This window comes from Somniosus microcephalus, chromosome 4, assembly GCF_052327205.1.
Source record: "Somniosus microcephalus isolate GS21.2 chromosome 4, FLI_Smic_1.0, whole genome shotgun sequence".
Lineage (NCBI taxonomy): Eukaryota > Metazoa > Chordata > Chondrichthyes > Squaliformes > Somniosidae > Somniosus > Somniosus microcephalus.
Genome location: NC_140990.1, coordinates 15370431 through 15387302, shown reverse-complemented (window position 1 = coordinate 15387302; position 16872 = coordinate 15370431). Strand labels below are relative to the sequence as shown.

The following is a 16872-nucleotide window of genomic DNA, read 5'->3' as shown; positions in this document are numbered from 1 at the left end:
GAGAGGTGTGGGATATATCAGTGTTACAGTGAGGGGTGTGGGGTATATCAGTGTTACAGTGAGGGGTGTGGGGTATATCAGTGTTACAGTGAGGGGTATGGGGTTATATCAGTGTTACAGTGAGGGGTGTGGGGTATATCAGTGTTACAGTGAGGGGTGTGGGGTTATATCAGTGTTACAGTGAGGGGTGTGGGGTATATCAGTGTTACAGTGAGGGGTATGGGGTTATATCAGTGTTACAGTGAGGGGTGTGGGGTATATCAGTGTTACAGTGAGGGTTGTGGGGTATATCAGTGTTACAGTGAGGGGTGTTGGGTATATCAGTGTTACAGTGAGGGGTGTGGGGTATATCAGTGTTACAGTGCGGGGTGTGGGGTATATCAGTGTTACAGTGAGGGGTGTGGGGTATATCAGTGTTACAGTGAGGGACTTGGGATATATCAGTCTTACAGTGAGGGGCTTGGGATATATCAGTGTTACAGTGAGGGGTATGGGGTTATATCAGTGTTACAGTGACGGGTGTGGGGTATATCAGTGTTACAGTGAGGGGCTTGGGATATATCAGTGTTACTGTGCAGGGTGTGGGGTATATCAGTGTTACAGTGCAGGGTGTGGGGTATATCAGTGTTACAGTGAGTGGTGTGGGGTATATCAGAGTGTTACAGTGAGGGGTGTGGGGTATATCAGTGTTACAGTGAGGGGTATGGGTTTATATCAGTGTTGCAGTGAGGGGCTTGGGATATATCAGTGTTACAGTGAGGGGTGTGGGATATATCAGTGTTACAGTGAGGGGTGTGGGGTATATCAGTGTTACAGTGAGGGGTGTGGGGTATATCAGTGTTACAGTGAGGGGTCGGATATATCAGTGTTACAGTGAGGGGTGTGGGGTATATCAGTGTTACAGTGAGGGGTGTGGGGTATATCAGTGTTACAGTGAGGGGTGTGGGATATATCAGTGTTACAGTGAGGGGTGTGGGGTATATCAGTGTTACAGTGAGGGGTGTGGGGTATATCAGTGTTACAGTGAGGGGTATGGGATTATATCAGTGTTACAGTGAGGGGTGTGGGGTATATCAGTGTTACAGTGAGGGGTATGGGGTTATATCAGTGTTACAGTGAGGGGTGTGGGGTATATCAGTGTTACAGTGAGGGGTATGGGGTTATATCAGTGTTACAGTGAGGGGTGTGGGATATATCAGTGTTACAGTGAGGGGTGTGGGATATATAAGTGTTACAGTGAGGGGTGTGGGGTATATCAGTGTTACAGTGAGGGGTGTGGGGTATATCAGTGTTACAGTGAGGGGTGTGGGGTATATCAGTGTCACAGTGATGGTGTGGGGTATATCAGTGTTACAGTGAGGGGTGTGGGGTATATCAGTGTTACAGTGAGGGGTGTGGGGTATATCAGTGTTACAGTGAGGGGTGTGGGATATATCCGTGTTACACTGAGAGGTGTGGGATATATCAGTGTTACAGTGAGGGGTGTGGGGTATATCAGTGTTACAGTGAGTGGTGTGGGATATATCAGTGTTACAGTGAGGGGTGTGGGATATATAAGTGTTACAGTGAGGGGTGTGGGCTATATCAGTGTTACAGTGAGGGGTGTGGGGTATATCAGTGTTACAGTGAGGGGTATGGGGTTATATCAGTGTTACAGTGAGGGGTGTGGGGTATATCAGTGTTACAGTGAGGGGTATGGGGTTATATCAGTGTTACAGTGAGGGGTGTGGGGTATATCAGTGTTACAGTGACGGGTATGGGGTTATATCAGTGTTACAGTGAGGTGTGGGGTATATCAGTGTTACAGTGAGGGGTGTGGGGTATATCAGTTTTGCAGTGAGGGGTGTTGGGTATATCAGTGTTACAGTGAGGGGTGTGGGGTATATCAGTGTTACAGTACGGGGTGTGGGGTATATCAGTGTTACAGTGAGGTGTGTGGTGTATATCAGTGTTACAGTGAGGGGCTTGGGATATATCAGTCTTACAGTGAGGGGCTTGGGATATATCAGTGTTACAGTGAGGGGTGTGGGGTATATCAGTGTTACAGTGAGGGGTGTGGGGTATATCAGTGTTACAGTGAGGGGTATGGGGTTATATCAGTGTTACAGTGAGGGGTGTGGGGTATATCAGTGTTGAAGTGAGGGGCTTGGGATATATCAGTGTTACAGTGAGGGGTGTGGGATATATCAGTGTTACAGTGAGGGGTGTGGGGTCTCAGTGTTACAGTGAGGGGTGTGGGGTATATCAGTGTTACAGTGAGGGGTGTGGGATATATCAGTGTTACAGTGAGGGGTGTGGGGTATATCAGTTTTACAGTGATGGTGTGGGGTATATCAGTGTTACAGTGAGGGGTGTGGGGTATATTAGTGTTACAGTGAGGGGTGTGGGATATATCAGTGTTGCAGTGAGGGGTGTGGGGTATATCAGTGTTACAGTGAGGGGTATGGGGTTATATCAGTGTTACAGTGAGGGGTGTGGGGTATATCAGTGTTACAGTGAGGGGTATGGGGTTATATCAGTGTTACAGTGAGGGGTGTGGGATATACCAGTGTTACAGTGAGGGGTGTGGGATATATAAGTTACAGTGAGGGGTGTGGGGTATATCAGTGTTACAGCGAGGGGTATGGGGTTATATCAGTGTTACAGTGAGGGGTGTGGGGAATATCAGTGTTACAGTGAGGGGTATGGGGTTATATCAGTGTTACAGTGAGTGGTGTGGGGTATGTCAGTGTTACAGTGAGGGGTATGGGGTTATATCAGTGTTACAGTGAGGGGTGTGGGGTATATCAGTGTTACAGTGAGGGGCTTGGGATATATCAGTGTTACAGTGAGGGGTGTGGGGTATATTAGTGTGACAGTGAGGGGTGTGGGGTATATCAGTGTTACAGTGAGGGGTGTGGGATATATCAGTGTTACAGTGAGGGGTGTGGGGTATATCAGTGTTACAGTGAGGGGTGTGGGGTATATCAGTGTTACAGTGAGGGGTATGGGGTATAGCAGTGTTACAGTGAGGGGTGTGGGGTATATCAGTTTTACAGTGAGGGGTGTGGGGTATAGCAGTGTTACAGTGAGGGGTGTGGGGTATATCAGTGTTACAGTGAGGGGTGTGGGGTATATCAGTGTTACAGTGAGGGGCTTGGGATATATCAGTGTTACAGTGAGGGTTGTGGGGTATATCAGTGTTACAGTGCAGGGTGTGGGGTATATCAGTGTTACAGTGAGGGGTGTGGGGTGTATCAGTGTTACAGTGAGGGGTGTGGGGTATATCAGTTTTACAGTGAGGGGTGTGGGGTATATCAGTGTTATAGTGAGGGGCTTGGGATATATCAGTGTTATAGTGCAGGGTGTGGGGTATATCAGTGTTACAGTGCAGGGTGTGGGGTATATCAGTGTTACAGTGAGGGGTGTGGGGTATATCAGTGTTACAGTGAGGGGCTTGGGATATATCAGTGTTACAGTGAGGTGTGTGGGGTATATCAGTGTTACAGTGAGGGGTGTGGGGTATATCAGTGTTACAGTGAGGGGTGTGGGGTATATCAGTGTTACAGTGAGGGGTGTGGGGTCTTTCAGTGTTACAGTGCTGGTGTGGGGTATATCAGTGTTACAGTGAGGTGTGTGGGGTATATCAGTGTTACAGTGAGGGGTGTGGGGTATATCACTGTTACAGTGAGGGGCTTGGGATATATCAGTCTTACAGTGAGGGGCTTGGGATATATCAGTGTTACAGTGAGGGGTGTGGGGTATATCAGTGTTACAGTGAGGGGTGTGGGGTATATCAGTGTTACAGTGAGGGGTATGGGGTTATATCAGTGTTACAGTGAGGGGTGTGGGGTATATCAGTGTTACAGTGAGGGGTATGGGGTTATATCAGTGTTACAGTGAGGGGCTTGGGATATATCAGTGTTACAGTGAGGGGTGTGGGATATATCAGTGTTACAGTGAGGGGTGTGGGATATATCAGTGTTACAGTGAGGGGTGTCGGGTTTATCAGTGTTACAGTGATGGTGTGGGGTATATCAGTGTTACAGTGAGGGGTGTGGGGTATATTAGTGTTACAGTGAGGGGTGTGGGATATATCAGTGTTACAGTGAGGGGTGTGGGATATATAAGTGTTACAGTGAGGGGTGTGGGATATATAAGTTTTACAGTGAGGGGTGTGGGGTATATCAGTGTTACAGTGAGGGGTGTGGGGTATATCAGTGTTACAGTGCGGGGTGTGGGGTATATCAGTGTTACAGTGAGGGGTTTGGGATGTATCAGTCTTACAGTGAGGGGCTTGGGATATATCAGTGTTCCAGTGAGGGGTGTGGGGTATATCAGTGTTACAGTGATGGGTGTGGGGTATATCAGTGTTACAGTGAGGGGTTTGGGATGTATCAGTCTTACAGTGAGGGGCTTGGGATATATCAGTGTTCCAGTGAGGGGTGTGGGGTATATCAGTGTTACAGTGAGGGGTGTGGGGTATATCAGTGTTACAGTGAGGGGTGTGGGGTATATCAGTGTTACAGTGAGGGGTGTGGGGTATATTAGTGTTACAGTGAGGGGTGTGGGGTATATCAGTGTTACAGTGAGGGGTGTGGGATATATCAGTGTTACAGTGAGGGGTGTGGGGTATATCAGTGTTACAGTGAGGGGTGTGGGGTATATCAGTGTTACAGTGAGGGGTATGGGGTATAGCAGTGTTACAGTGAGGGGTGTGGGGTATATCAGTTTTACAGTGAGGGGTGTGGGGTATAGCAGTGTTACAGTGAGGGGTGTGGGGTATATCAGTGTTACAGTGAGGGGTGTGGGGTATATCAGTGTTACAGTGAGGGGCTTGGGATATATCAGTGTTACAGTGAGGGGTGTGGGGTATATCAGTGTTACAGTGTGGGGTGTGGGGTGTATCAGTGTTACAGTGAGGGGTGTGGGGTGTATCAGTGTTACAGTGCAGGGTGTGGGGTATATCAGTGTTACAGTGAGGGGTGTGGGGTATATCAGTGTTACAGTGAGGGGTGTGGGGTATATCAGTGTTACAGTGAGGGGTGTGGGGTATATCAGTGTTACAGTGAGGGTGTGGGGTATATCAGTGTTACAGTGAGGGGTGTGGGGTATATCAGTGTTACAGTGAGGGGTGTGGGGTATATCAGTGTTACAGTGAGGGGTATGGGGTATAGCAGTGTTACAGTGAGGGGTGTGGGGTATATCAGTTTTACAGTGAGGGGTGTGGGGTATAGCAGTGTTACAGTGAGGGGTGTGGGGTATATCAGTGTTACAGTGAGGGGTGTGGGGTATATCAGTGTTACAGTGAGGGGCTTGGGATATATCAGTGTTATAGTGCAGGGTGTGGGGTATATCAGTGTTACAGTGCAGGGTGTGGGGTATATCAGTGTTACAGTGAGGGGCTTGGGATATATCAGTGTTACAGTGAGGTGTGTGGGGTATATCAGTGTTACAGTGAGGGGTGTGGGGTATATCAGTGTTACAGTGAGGGGTGTGGGGTATATCAGTGTTACAGTGAGGGGTGTGGGGTATATCAGTGTTACAGTGAGGGGTGTGGGGTATATCAGTGTTACAGTGAGGGGTGTGGGGTCTTTCAGTGTTACAGTGCTGGTGTGGGGTATATCAGTGTTACAGTGAGGTGTGTGGGGTATATCAGTGTTACAGTGAGGGGTGTGGGGTATATCACTGTTACAGTGAGGGGCTTGGGATATATCAGTCTTACAGTGAGGGGCTTGGGATATATCAGTGTTACAGTGAGGGGTGTGGGGTATATCAGTGTTACAGTGAGGGGTGTGGGGTATATCAGTGTTACAGTGAGGGGCTTGGGATATATCAGTGTTACAGTGAGGGGTGTGGGATATATCAGTGTTACAGTGAGGGGTGTGGGATATATCAGTGTTACAGTGAGGGGTGTCGGGTTTATCAGTGTTACAGTGATGGTGTGGGGTATATCAGTGTTACAGTGAGGGGTGTGGGGTATATTAGTGTTACAGTGAGGGGTGTGGGATATATCAGTGTTACAGTGAGGGGTGTGGGATATATAAGTGTTACAGTGAGGGGTGTGGGATATATAAGTTTTACAGTGAGGGGTGTGGGGTATATCAGTGTTACAGTGAGGGGTATGGGGTTATATCAGTGTTACAGTGAGGGGTGTGGGGAATATCAGTGTTACAGTGAGGGGTATGGGGTTATATCAGTGTTACAGTGAGGGGTGTGGGGTATGTCAGTGTTACAGTGAGGGGTATGGGGTTATATCAGTGTTACAGTGAGGGGTGTGGGGTATATCAGTGTTACAGTGAGGGGTATGGGGTTATATCAGTGTTACAGTGAGGGGTGTGGGGCATATCAGTGTTACAGTGAGGGGTGTGGGGTATATCAGTGTTTCAGTGAGGGGTGTGGGGTATATCAGTGTTACAGTGAGGGGTGTGGGGTATATCAGTGTTACAGTGAGGGGCTTGGGATATATCAGTGTTACAGTGAGGGGTGTGGGGTATATCAGTGTTACAGTGAGGGGTGTGGGGTATATCAGTGTTACAGTGAGGGGTGTGGGGTATATCAGTGTTTCAGTGAGGGGTGTGGGGTATATCAGTGTTACAGTGAGGGGTTTGGGATGTATCAGTCTTACAGTGAGGGGCTTGGGATATATCAGTGTTCCAGTGAGGGGTGTGGGGTATATCAGTGTTACAGTGATGGGTGTGGGGTATATCAGTGTTACAGTGAGGGGTTTGGGATGTATCAGTCTTACAGTGAGGGGCTTGGGATATATCAGTGTTCCAGTGAGGGGTGTGGGGTATATCAGTGTTACAGTGAGGGGTGTGGGGTATATCAGTGTTACAGTGAGGGGTGTGGGGTATATCAGTGTTACAGTGAGGGGTGTGGGGTATATTAGTGTTACAGTGAGGGGTGTGGGGTATATCAGTGTTACAGTGAGGGGTGTGGGATATATCAGTGTTACAGTGAGGGGTGTGGGGTATATCAGTGTTACAGTGAGGGGTGTGGGGTATATCAGTGTTACAGTGAGGGGTATGGGGTATAGCAGTGTTACAGTGAGGGGTGTGGGGTATATCAGTTTTACAGTGAGGGGTGTGGGGTATAGCAGTGTTACAGTGAGGGGTGTGGGGTATATCAGTGTTACAGTGAGGGGCTTGGGATATATCAGTGTTACAGTGAGGGGTGTGGGGTATATCAGTGTTACAGTGAGGGGTGTGGGGTGTATCAGTGTTACAGTGAGGGGTGTGGGGTGTATCAGTGTTACAGTGCAGGGTGTGGGGTATATCAGTGTTACAGTGAGGGGTGTGGGGTATATCAGTGTTACAGTGAGGGGTGTGGGGTATATCAGTGTTACAGTGAGGGGTGTGGGGTATATCAGTGTTACAGTGAGGGGCTTGGGATATATCAGTGTTACAGTGCAGGGTGTGGGGTATATCAGTGTTACAGTGCAGGGTGTGGGCTATATCAGTGTTACAGTGAGGGGTGTGGGGTATATCAGTGTTACAGTGAGGGGTGTGGGATATATCAGTGTTACAGTGAGGTGTGTGGGGTATATCAGTGTTCCAGTGATGGTGTGGGGTATATCAGTGTTACAGTGCAGGGTGTGGGGTATATCAGTGTTACAGTGAGGGGTGTGGGGTATATCAGTGTTACAGTGAGGGGTGTGGGGTATATCAGTGTTACAGTGAGGGGTGTGGGGTATATCAGTGTTACAGTGAGGGGTGTGGGGTATATCAGTGTTACAGTGAGGGGTGTGGGGTATATCAGTGTTACAGTGAGGGGTGTGGGGTATATCAGTGTTACAGTGAGGGGCGAGGGGTATATCAGTGTTACAGTGAGGGGTGTGGGGTATATCAGTGTTACAGTGAGGGGTGTGGGGTATATCAGTGTTACAGTGAGGGGCGAGGGTTATATCAGTGTTACAGTGAGGGGTGTGGGATATATCAGTGTTACAGTGACGGGTGTGGGATATATCAGTGTTACAGTGAGGGGTGTGGGGTATATCAGTGTTACAGTGAGGGGTGTGGGGTATATCAGTGTTACAGTGAGGGGTGTGGGTTATATCAGTGTTACAGTGAGGGGTGTGGGGTATATCAGTGTTACAGTGAGGGGTGTGGGGTATATCAGTGTTACAGTGAGGGGTGTGGGTATATCAGTGTTACAGTGAGGGGTGTTGGGTATATCAGTGTTACAGTGAGGGGTGTGGGGTATATCAGTGTTACAGTGAGGGGTGAGGGGTATATCAGTGTTACAGTGAGGGGTGTGGGGTATATCAGTGTTACAGTGCAGGGTGTGGGGTATATCAGTGTTACAGTGAGGGGTGTGGGGTATATCAGTGTTACAGTAAGGGGTGTGGGGTATATCAGTGTTACAGTGCAGGGTCGGGTATATCAGCGTGTTACAGTGTGTGGTTTATCAGAGAGAGTTAGTGATGTGTCGTTCTGTGGTAAGCATATAGCCATCTGATCTGGTCATTTTTCCACGCAGAGCTAAAACGTGTCTGCTGAATTGATCTGCTCTTGCGGAAGCCCTGCCCCTTGCCCATTTTCCACTGATGTGTTTGATCTTTCAGTGCCTGTCACTAACCTCTAATCCCGCTCACAGTGTCCGAGGGGACCCATTCGGCAGCTGGAGCGTGGGCTGCTCGATTTAGCTGAACCGTGTCCGACCTAGACCCACCCCTCCTCCATTCCCCCGCCCCGACCCTCTACCACACTATCGCTCTGCTCTCTCTGTCAGCCGGTCCGAGACCTGCCCCTGGACCACACCCCCTTTCAGTGTTATTTACTAATTTAGCAAAATGATACCGAGTTAAAACGTTTAAATTATCATAGAATCATGGAGGAGTGCTTGAACTCCTAACGAAAGTACTGAGACTGAAACTAGCAGTTAACCAAACGTGGTTTAATGCACTAGTAAAAGTTACAAACAAAAACACGGGAGAAACTCTATACAGGTCTGTACACCAACTAGTTCCATGAGGACCGAGAGGGAACGCCTCTCCCCTCTGACGTCATCACGTTTCCCGCCGTTGGGAAAGTCACGTGACCTGCGTGATGACGTCATCGCGCTGGATCGCCATTTTACCGAACCCGCGCTGTTTATACAGAGCAATCACTTAAAGGTAACAAGCCCCTGTTAAAGGCAATTATATACATTACTGCAAGAGTCTCTTGGTGGCTTTGCCAAAGAATCATATGAACGTAAGAAATAGGAGCAGGAGTCGGCCATTCGGCCACTCGAGTCTGCTCCACCATTTAACAAGATCAGGGCTGATCTTCTACCTCATCTCCACTTTCCTGCACTATCCCCATATCCCTTGATTCCCTTAATATTCAAAAATCTATCGATCTCGGTGTTGAATATACCCAACGACTGAGCCTCCACAGCCCTCTGGGGTGGAGAATTCCAAAGATTCACCACCCTCTGAGTGAAGAAATTTCTCCTCACCTCAGTCCTCAATGGCCGACCCCTTATTCCGAGACTGTGACCCCTGGTTCTGGACACCCCAGCCAGGGGAGACATCCTCCCTGCAGCTACCCTGTCAAGCCCCTGTCAGGATTTTTGTGCGGTTCAATGAGATCGCCTCTCATCCCCAGTGGGCAGAAGCACGGCAAATGGAGGTCAGTGCAGAGAAGTGTGAAGTGATGCACTTTGGGAGGAGTGATATGGAGGTCTCTGGGGCCTCCTCAGCTCCAGGGGTGGTGATCCCGTAGACTCCAGGGGTGAGGAGCGTTCCTGGAGACTCGCGGGGGTGGGGTGGGTGTGCTGGTGATCCCTGAGACTCTGCAGGGGTGGCGATCCCGTAGACTCTCCAGGGCAATCTAGAGGGTTGGAGTTGGCGTCCTAAGGCTGAATGGCCTCCTACTGTTCCTACCTTTTCCAGCTGTAACGCCTATCCCTTGTGTCCATTGGCAGATCTTGAAGACGCAGAGAAACAGCCCGGGAAGATGTACGCCTACCTCCAGCGGTACAGTCCACTTCACTTCCAAAAACTTCTAGACGCTCATGTCTTATAGCGATCGGAGGGGGGCCGGGGCGGGGGAGGGTGTTGGGGGGGGGGGGGTGCAGTTAAGAGGGAGTTGGATTATAGTTTCAGCGGCCTTTCACCACCTCGGGGCGTCCCAAAGCGCTTCGCAGCCAATGAAATACTTTAACAAAGTGTGGTCACTGTTGTCATCTCGGAAACGCGGCAGGGCAGGTTGAGAAAGCAGTCAAAAAAAAGGCTTACGGGATCCTGGGCTTCATAAATAGAGGCGAAGGGCTGGATTTTGCCAATGGGGAGCTTTTGGAGGCGGGACTCCCACTTGTCGGGTTTTAGTCCCGCCTCCATCGACTTCTGGCCAACCCACGCTATTTTCCGTTGATTGACCTTTGTTAAGCCCGCCTAGCGGGCCTAGCAGGCCAATTAAGGGGAAGCCAGTTACAGAGAACGTCAGCGTATCACGTTTCATCTGTCAAAAATGTTTGACAGATGAATTGTCATCGTTTGACAGCTTTGTCAAGCTGTCAAACCTGACATTCTCTGTAGCTTGATGAGTTCTTGAAACATAGAAGATAGGATCAGGAGTAGGCCATTCGGCCCCTCGAGCCTGCTCTGCCATTCAATGAGATCATGGCTGATCATCCAAATTCAGTACTGTGTCCCTGCTTTCTCCCCATATCCCTTGATCCCTTTAGCCTTAAGAAATATATCCAACTCCTTCTTGAATATATTTAATGAATTGGCCTCTACTGCCTTCTGTGGTAGAGAATTCCACAGGTTCACCACTTTCTGGGTGAAGAAATTCCTCCTCATCTCTGTCCTAAATGGCTTACTCCTTATCCTTAGACTGTGACCCCTAGTTCTCGACTCCCCAGCCATCGGGAACATCCTTCCTGCATCTAGTCTGTCTAGGCCTGTTAGAATTTTGTAAGTTTCAATGAGATCCCCTCTCATTCTTCTAAACTCCAGCGAGTATAAACCCAATCGACCCAATCTCTCCTCATACGTCATTCCTGCCATCCCAGGTATCAGCCTGGTGAATCTTCGCTGCACTCCCTCCATGGCAAGAACGTCCTTCCTCAGGTAAGGCGACCAAAACTGCACCCAATACTCAAGGTGCGGTCTCACCAAGACCCTGTACAACTGCAGCAAGACATCCTTGCTCCTGTACTCGAATCCTCTCGCTACCAAGGCCAACATACCATTTGCCTTCTCATCAAACCTCTTTCTTTTGCAGAAATTAGATGGTTGTTGCATTGGAGAATGCAGCAGCCATCTGTCATCTCTGCCGCGGATGTGCGAGACTCTCCGCATACCCAACTCTTGAAGCCTGCAGGAAGAAACAAAGATAAGTAAATGTTTTCTAACACTTTGCACTTGCCTCACATACTCACCTCTCCACACTTCCACCCATCACTTACCTTCACTGTGCACTTTTGGACCCCTCCGACCCCCGCAGACCCACTTCTCGCCTCGGTGACCCTGGCGGGGTTTGGAGCCTTCGGGAAGCCCGCACTTGCGTGGGCAAAATGGGGATAATCCTTTTATCCGCATGTTAGCTGCCTGTTAACAGGCAGTTAAGTGGCACTAATCCCCTTCCTGCCTCCAAGGAGACGGGACCCGGCGAGGGTCGGCTACCCGCCTCCTGGCAAGATGGCACAGAGGCGGGTTGGGCACCCGCCCCTAAATTCTGCTATTTTCCTGGCAGTCCCGCCTCCCCAATGCTGGCAAGATTGCGCTCAACGAGTACAAAAGTGTGGAAATTATAATGAACCTGTATAAAACACTGGTTCGGCCCCAACTGGAGTACTGTGTCCAATTCTGGGCACCACGCTTTAGGAAGGCCTTAGAGAGGGTGCAGAAAAGATTTACAAGAATACCAGGGATGAGGGACTTCAGTTACGTTGGTAGACTGGACAAGCTGGGGTTGTTCTCCTTGGAGCAGAGAAGGTTGAGAGGAGATTTGACAGAGGTGTTCATAATCATGAGGGGTCTTCCTCCGTGCTGTAACCATTCTATGATTCATTCTAAGATCTCACAAACAGCCACAACCAGATAATTTTTTTGTGTTGATTAGAGGGATAAATATTAGGCGCCAGGAAACCGGGGAGAACTCCCCTGCTCTTCTTCCAATAGTGGATATGGGATCTCTTACATCCATCTGAGAGGGCAGACAGGGCCTCAGTTTAACGTCTCATCCCGAAAGACGGCACCTCCGGCAGTGCAGCACTCCCTCCGTACTCGGGAGCGGCAGTACTGAGGGAGAGCGGCACTGTTGGAGGGGCATTACCGAGGGAGAGCGGCACAGTCGGAGGGGCATTACTGAGGGAGCGTCGCAATGTTGGAGGAGCAATACTGAGGGAGAGCGGCACTGTCGGAGGGGCATTACTGAGGGAGAGCGGCACTGTCGGAGGGGCATTACTGAGGGAGCACCGCACTGTCGGAGGGGCAGTACTGAGGGAGCGCTGCACTGTCGGAGGGGCAGTACTGAGGGAGCGCTGCACTGTCAGAGGGGCAGCACTGAGGGAGCGCTGCACTGTCGGAGGGGCAGTACTGAGGGAGTGCTGCACTGTCGGAGGGGCAGTACTGAGGGAGCGCTGCACTGTCGGAGGGGCAGTACTGAGGGAGCCCTGCACTGTCGGAGGGGCTGTACTGGGGGAGCGCTGCACTGTCGGAGGGGCAGTACTGAGGGAGCCATGCACTTTCGGAGGGGCAGTACTGAGGGAGCGCTGCACTGTCGGAGGGGCATTACTGAGGGAGAGCGACACTGTCGGAGGGGCATTACTGAGCGAGAGCGGCACTGTCGGAGGGGCATTACTGAGGGAGCACCGCACTGTCGGAGGGGCAGTACTGAGGGAGCGCTGCACTGTCGGAGGGGCAGTACTGAGGGAGTGCTGCACTGTCGGAGGGGCAGTACTGAGGGAGCGTCGCGCTGTTGGAGGGGCAGTACTGAGGGAGAGCGGCACTGTCGGAGGGGCAGTACTGAGGCAGCGCTGCACTGTCGGAGGGGCAGTACTGAGGGAGCGCTGCACTGTCGGAGGGGCAGTACTGAGGGAGCGCTGCACTGTCGGAGGGGCAGTACTGAGGGAGCGCTGCACTGTCGGAGGGGCAGTACTGAGGGAGCGCTGCACTGTCGGAGGGGCAGTACTGAGGGAGCCCTGCACTGTCGGAGGGGCTGTACTGGGGGAGCCATGCACTGTCGGAGGGGCATTACTGAGGGAGAGCGACACTGTCGGAGGGGCATTACTGAGCGAGAGCGGCACTGTCGGAGGGGCATTACTGAGGGAGAGCGGCACTGTCGGAGGGACATTACTGAGGGAGCGTCGCACTGTTGGAGGGCAGTACTGAGGGAGTGCTGCACTGTCGGAGGGGTAGTACTGAGGGAGCGCTGCACTGTCGGAGGGGCAGTACTGAGGGAGCGCTGCACTGTCGGAGGGGCAGTACTGAGGGAGCCCTGCACTGTCGGAGGGGCAGTACTGAGGGAGCGCTGCACTGTTGGAGGGGCAGTACTGAGGAAGTGCTGCACTGTTGGAGGGACAGTACTGAGGAAGAGTCGTGCTGTTGTAGGGGCAGTACTGAGGGAGAGCGGCACTGTCGGAGGGGTATTACTGAGGGAGCATCGCACTGTTGGAGGGGGCAGTACTGAGGGAGCACCGCACTGTCGGAGGGGGCAGTACTGAGGGAGCGCTGCACTGTCAGAGGGGGCAGTACTGAGGGAGCGCTGCATTGTCGGAGGGCCAGTACTGAGGGAGTGCTGCACTGTAGGAGGGGCAGTACTGAGGGAGCGCTGCACCGTCAGAGGGGCAGTACTGAGGGAGTGCTGCACTGTCGGAGGGGCAGTACTGAGGGAGCGCTGCACTGTCGGAGGGGCAGTACTGAGGGAGCCCTGCAATGTCGGAGGGGCAGTACTGAGGGAGCCATGCACTTTCGGAGGGGCAGTACTGAGGGAGCGCTGCACTGTCGGAGGGGCATTACTGAGGGAGAGCGACACTGTCGGAGGGGCATTACTGAGCGAGAGCGGCACTGCCGGAGGGGCATTACTGAGGGAGCACCGCACTGTCGGAGGGGCAGTACTGAGGGAGCGCTGCACTGTCGGAGGGGCAGTACTGAGGGAGTGCTGCGCTGTCGGAGGGGCAGTACTGAGGGAGCGTCGCGCTGTTGGAGGGGCAGTACTGAGGGAGAGCGGCACTGTCGGAGGGGCAGTACTGAGGCAGCGCTGCACTGTCGGAGGGGCAGTACTGAGGGAGTGCTGCACTGTCGGAGGGGTAGTACTGAGGGAGCGCTGCACTGTCGGAGGGGCAGTACTGAGGGAGCGCTGCACTGTCGGAGGGGCAGTACTGAGGGAGCGCTGCACTGTCGGAGGGGCAGTACTGAGGGAGTGCTGCACTGTCAGAGGGGCAGTACTGAGGGAGCGCTGCACTGTCGGAGGGGCAGTACTGAGGGAGTGCTGCACTGTCGGAGGGGCAGTACTGAGGGAGCGCTGCACTGTCGGAGGGGCAGTACTGAGGGAGCCCTGCAGTGTCGGAGGGGCTGTACTGGGGGAGCGCTGCACTGTCGGAGGGGCAGTATTGAGGGAGCCATGCACTGTCGGAGGGGCAGTACTGAGGGAGTGCTGCACTGTCGGAGGGGTAGTACTGAGGGAGCGCTGCACTGTCGGAGGGGCAGTACTGAGGGAGCCCTGCACTGTTGGAGGGACAGTACTGAGGAAGAGTCGTGCTGTTGTAGGGGCAGTACTGAGGGAGAGCGGCACTGTCGGAGGGGTATTACTGAGGGAGCATCGCACTGTTGGAGGGGCAGTACTGAGGGAGCGCTGCACTGTCAGAGGGGGCAGTACTGAGGGAGCGCTGCATTGTCGGAGGGGCAGTACTGAGGGAGTGCTGCACCGTCGGAGGGGGCAGTACTGAAGGAGCGCTGCACTGTCGGAGGGGCAGGACTGAGGGAGCGCCGCACTGTTGGAGGTGGCAGTACTGAGGGAGCGCTGCACTGTCAGAAAGGGCAGTACTGAGGGAGTGCTGCACTGTTGGAGGGACAGTACTGAGGGAGCGCTGCACTGTCGGAGGGACAGTACTGAGGGAGTGCTGCACTGTTGGAGGGACAGTACTGAGGGAGCGCTGCACTGTCGGAGGGGCAGTACTGAGGGAGCGCTGCACTGTCAGAAAGGGCAGTACTGAGGGAGTGCTGCACTGTTGGAGGGACAGTACTGAGGGAGCGCTGCACTGTCGCAGGGACAGTACTGAGGGAGCACTGCACTGTCGGAGGGACAGTACTGAGGGAGCGCTGCACTGTTGGAGGGACAGTACTGAGGGAGTGCTGCACTGTCGGAGGGACAGTACTGAGGGAGCGCTGCACTGTCGGAGGGACAGTACTGAGGGAGCACTGCACTGTCAGAGGGACAGTACTGAGGGAGCACTGCACTGTCAGAGGGACAGTACTGAGGGAGCGCTGCACTGTCGGAGGGACAGTACTGAGGGAGCACTGCACTGTCAGAGGGGCAGTACTGAGGGAGCGCTGCACTGTCGGAGGGACAGTACTGAGGGAGCACTGCACTGTCAGAGGGACAGTACTGAGGGAGCACTGCACTGTCAGAGGGACAGTACTGAGGGAGCGCTGCACTGTCGGAGGGACAGTACTGAGGGAGCACTGCACTGTCAGAGGGACAGTACTGAGGGAGCACTGCACTGTCAGAGGGACAGTACTGAGGGAGCACTGCACTGTCAGAGGGACAGTACTGAGGGAGCACTGCACTGTCAGATGTGCAGTGTTTCGGGCTGAGACGTTAAACCGAGGCTCCATCTGCCCTCTCGGGTGGACATAAAAGATCCCACGGCCACTAATGGAAGTTCTCCCCGGTGTCTTGGGGCCCAGTATTTATCCCTCAACCCAACATCACTAAAAAAAAATGGATGATCTGGCCACTTATCTAATTGCTGTTTGTGGGAGCTTGCTGGGGGCAAATTGGCTGCCGCGTTTCCTACATTCCAACAGCGACTACGCTTCAAAAAAGTGCTTTATTGGCCATTCGGCCCATTGTGTCTGTGTTGTGTGGTTTCTGCGCCTGTCTTAGCATGGTGGTGTTTGAGAGCATGCTTCCTGATGTTCATCCCTCCATCCTAAACATTTCAAAGTATGTAAATAAAATAAAGATCAGATTATTGTGCTTGTACTTCTGCTTGTGTGCTGTGTTGCGGCAGAATATCTGCATGGAGCAAAGGGGTCATACACTGACTTTTCACCCTCTGACTTGGGGTCAAATCCAGCGCCAGACAGAGGCACTGGCGCTCTCCAATGGAACCCTGGCAGCGGAGCGCTCCACTAGAACCCTTGCACTGGAGCACTCCACTGGAACCCTGGCATGCTCCACTGGAACCCTGGCACCGGAGCGCTCCTTGGAACCCTGGCACTGGCGTGCTCCACTGGAACCCTGGCACCGGTGCGCTCCACTGGAACCCTGGCACTGGCGTGCTCCACTGGAACCCTGGCACCGGTGCTCTCCACTGGAACCCTGGCACCGGCGTGCTCCACTGGAACCCTGGCACCAGAGCGCGCCACTGGAACCCTGGCACTGGAGCGCTCCACTGGAACACTGGCACGCTCCACTGGAACCCTGGCACTGGCCCTCTCCACTGGAACCTGGCACCAGAGCGCTCCACTGGAATCCTGGCACCGGTGCTCTCCACTGGAGCCCTGGCACCGGCGTGCTCCACTGGAACCCTGGCACCTGAGCGCTCCACTGGAACCCTGGCACCGGTGCGCTCCACTGGAACACTGGCACTGGAACGCTCTACTGGAAACTGACACCAGAGCGTACCACTGGAACCCTGGCACTGGCGCTCTCCACTGGAGCCCTGGCACCGGCGCGCTCCACTGGAACCCTGGCACTGGCCCTCTCCACTGGAACCTGGCACCAGAGCGCT

General features: G+C 52.8%; 1 protein-coding gene across 1 annotated transcript in view; it reads left to right on the top strand.

Moving 5' to 3' along the window:
- Nucleotides 1–9995, top strand: part of thtpa (thiamine triphosphatase) — a 41155-nt gene extending 31160 nt beyond the window's left edge. The window contains exon 3 of the mRNA XM_085984406.1: nt 9892–9995. Coding sequence (XP_085840532.1) covers nt 9892–9992 — 101 coding nt within the window. The 3' untranslated portion in view covers nt 9993–9995. The remainder of the gene's footprint in view (nt 1–9891) is intronic.
- The last annotated feature ends 6877 nt before the right edge of the window (nt 9996–16872 follow it).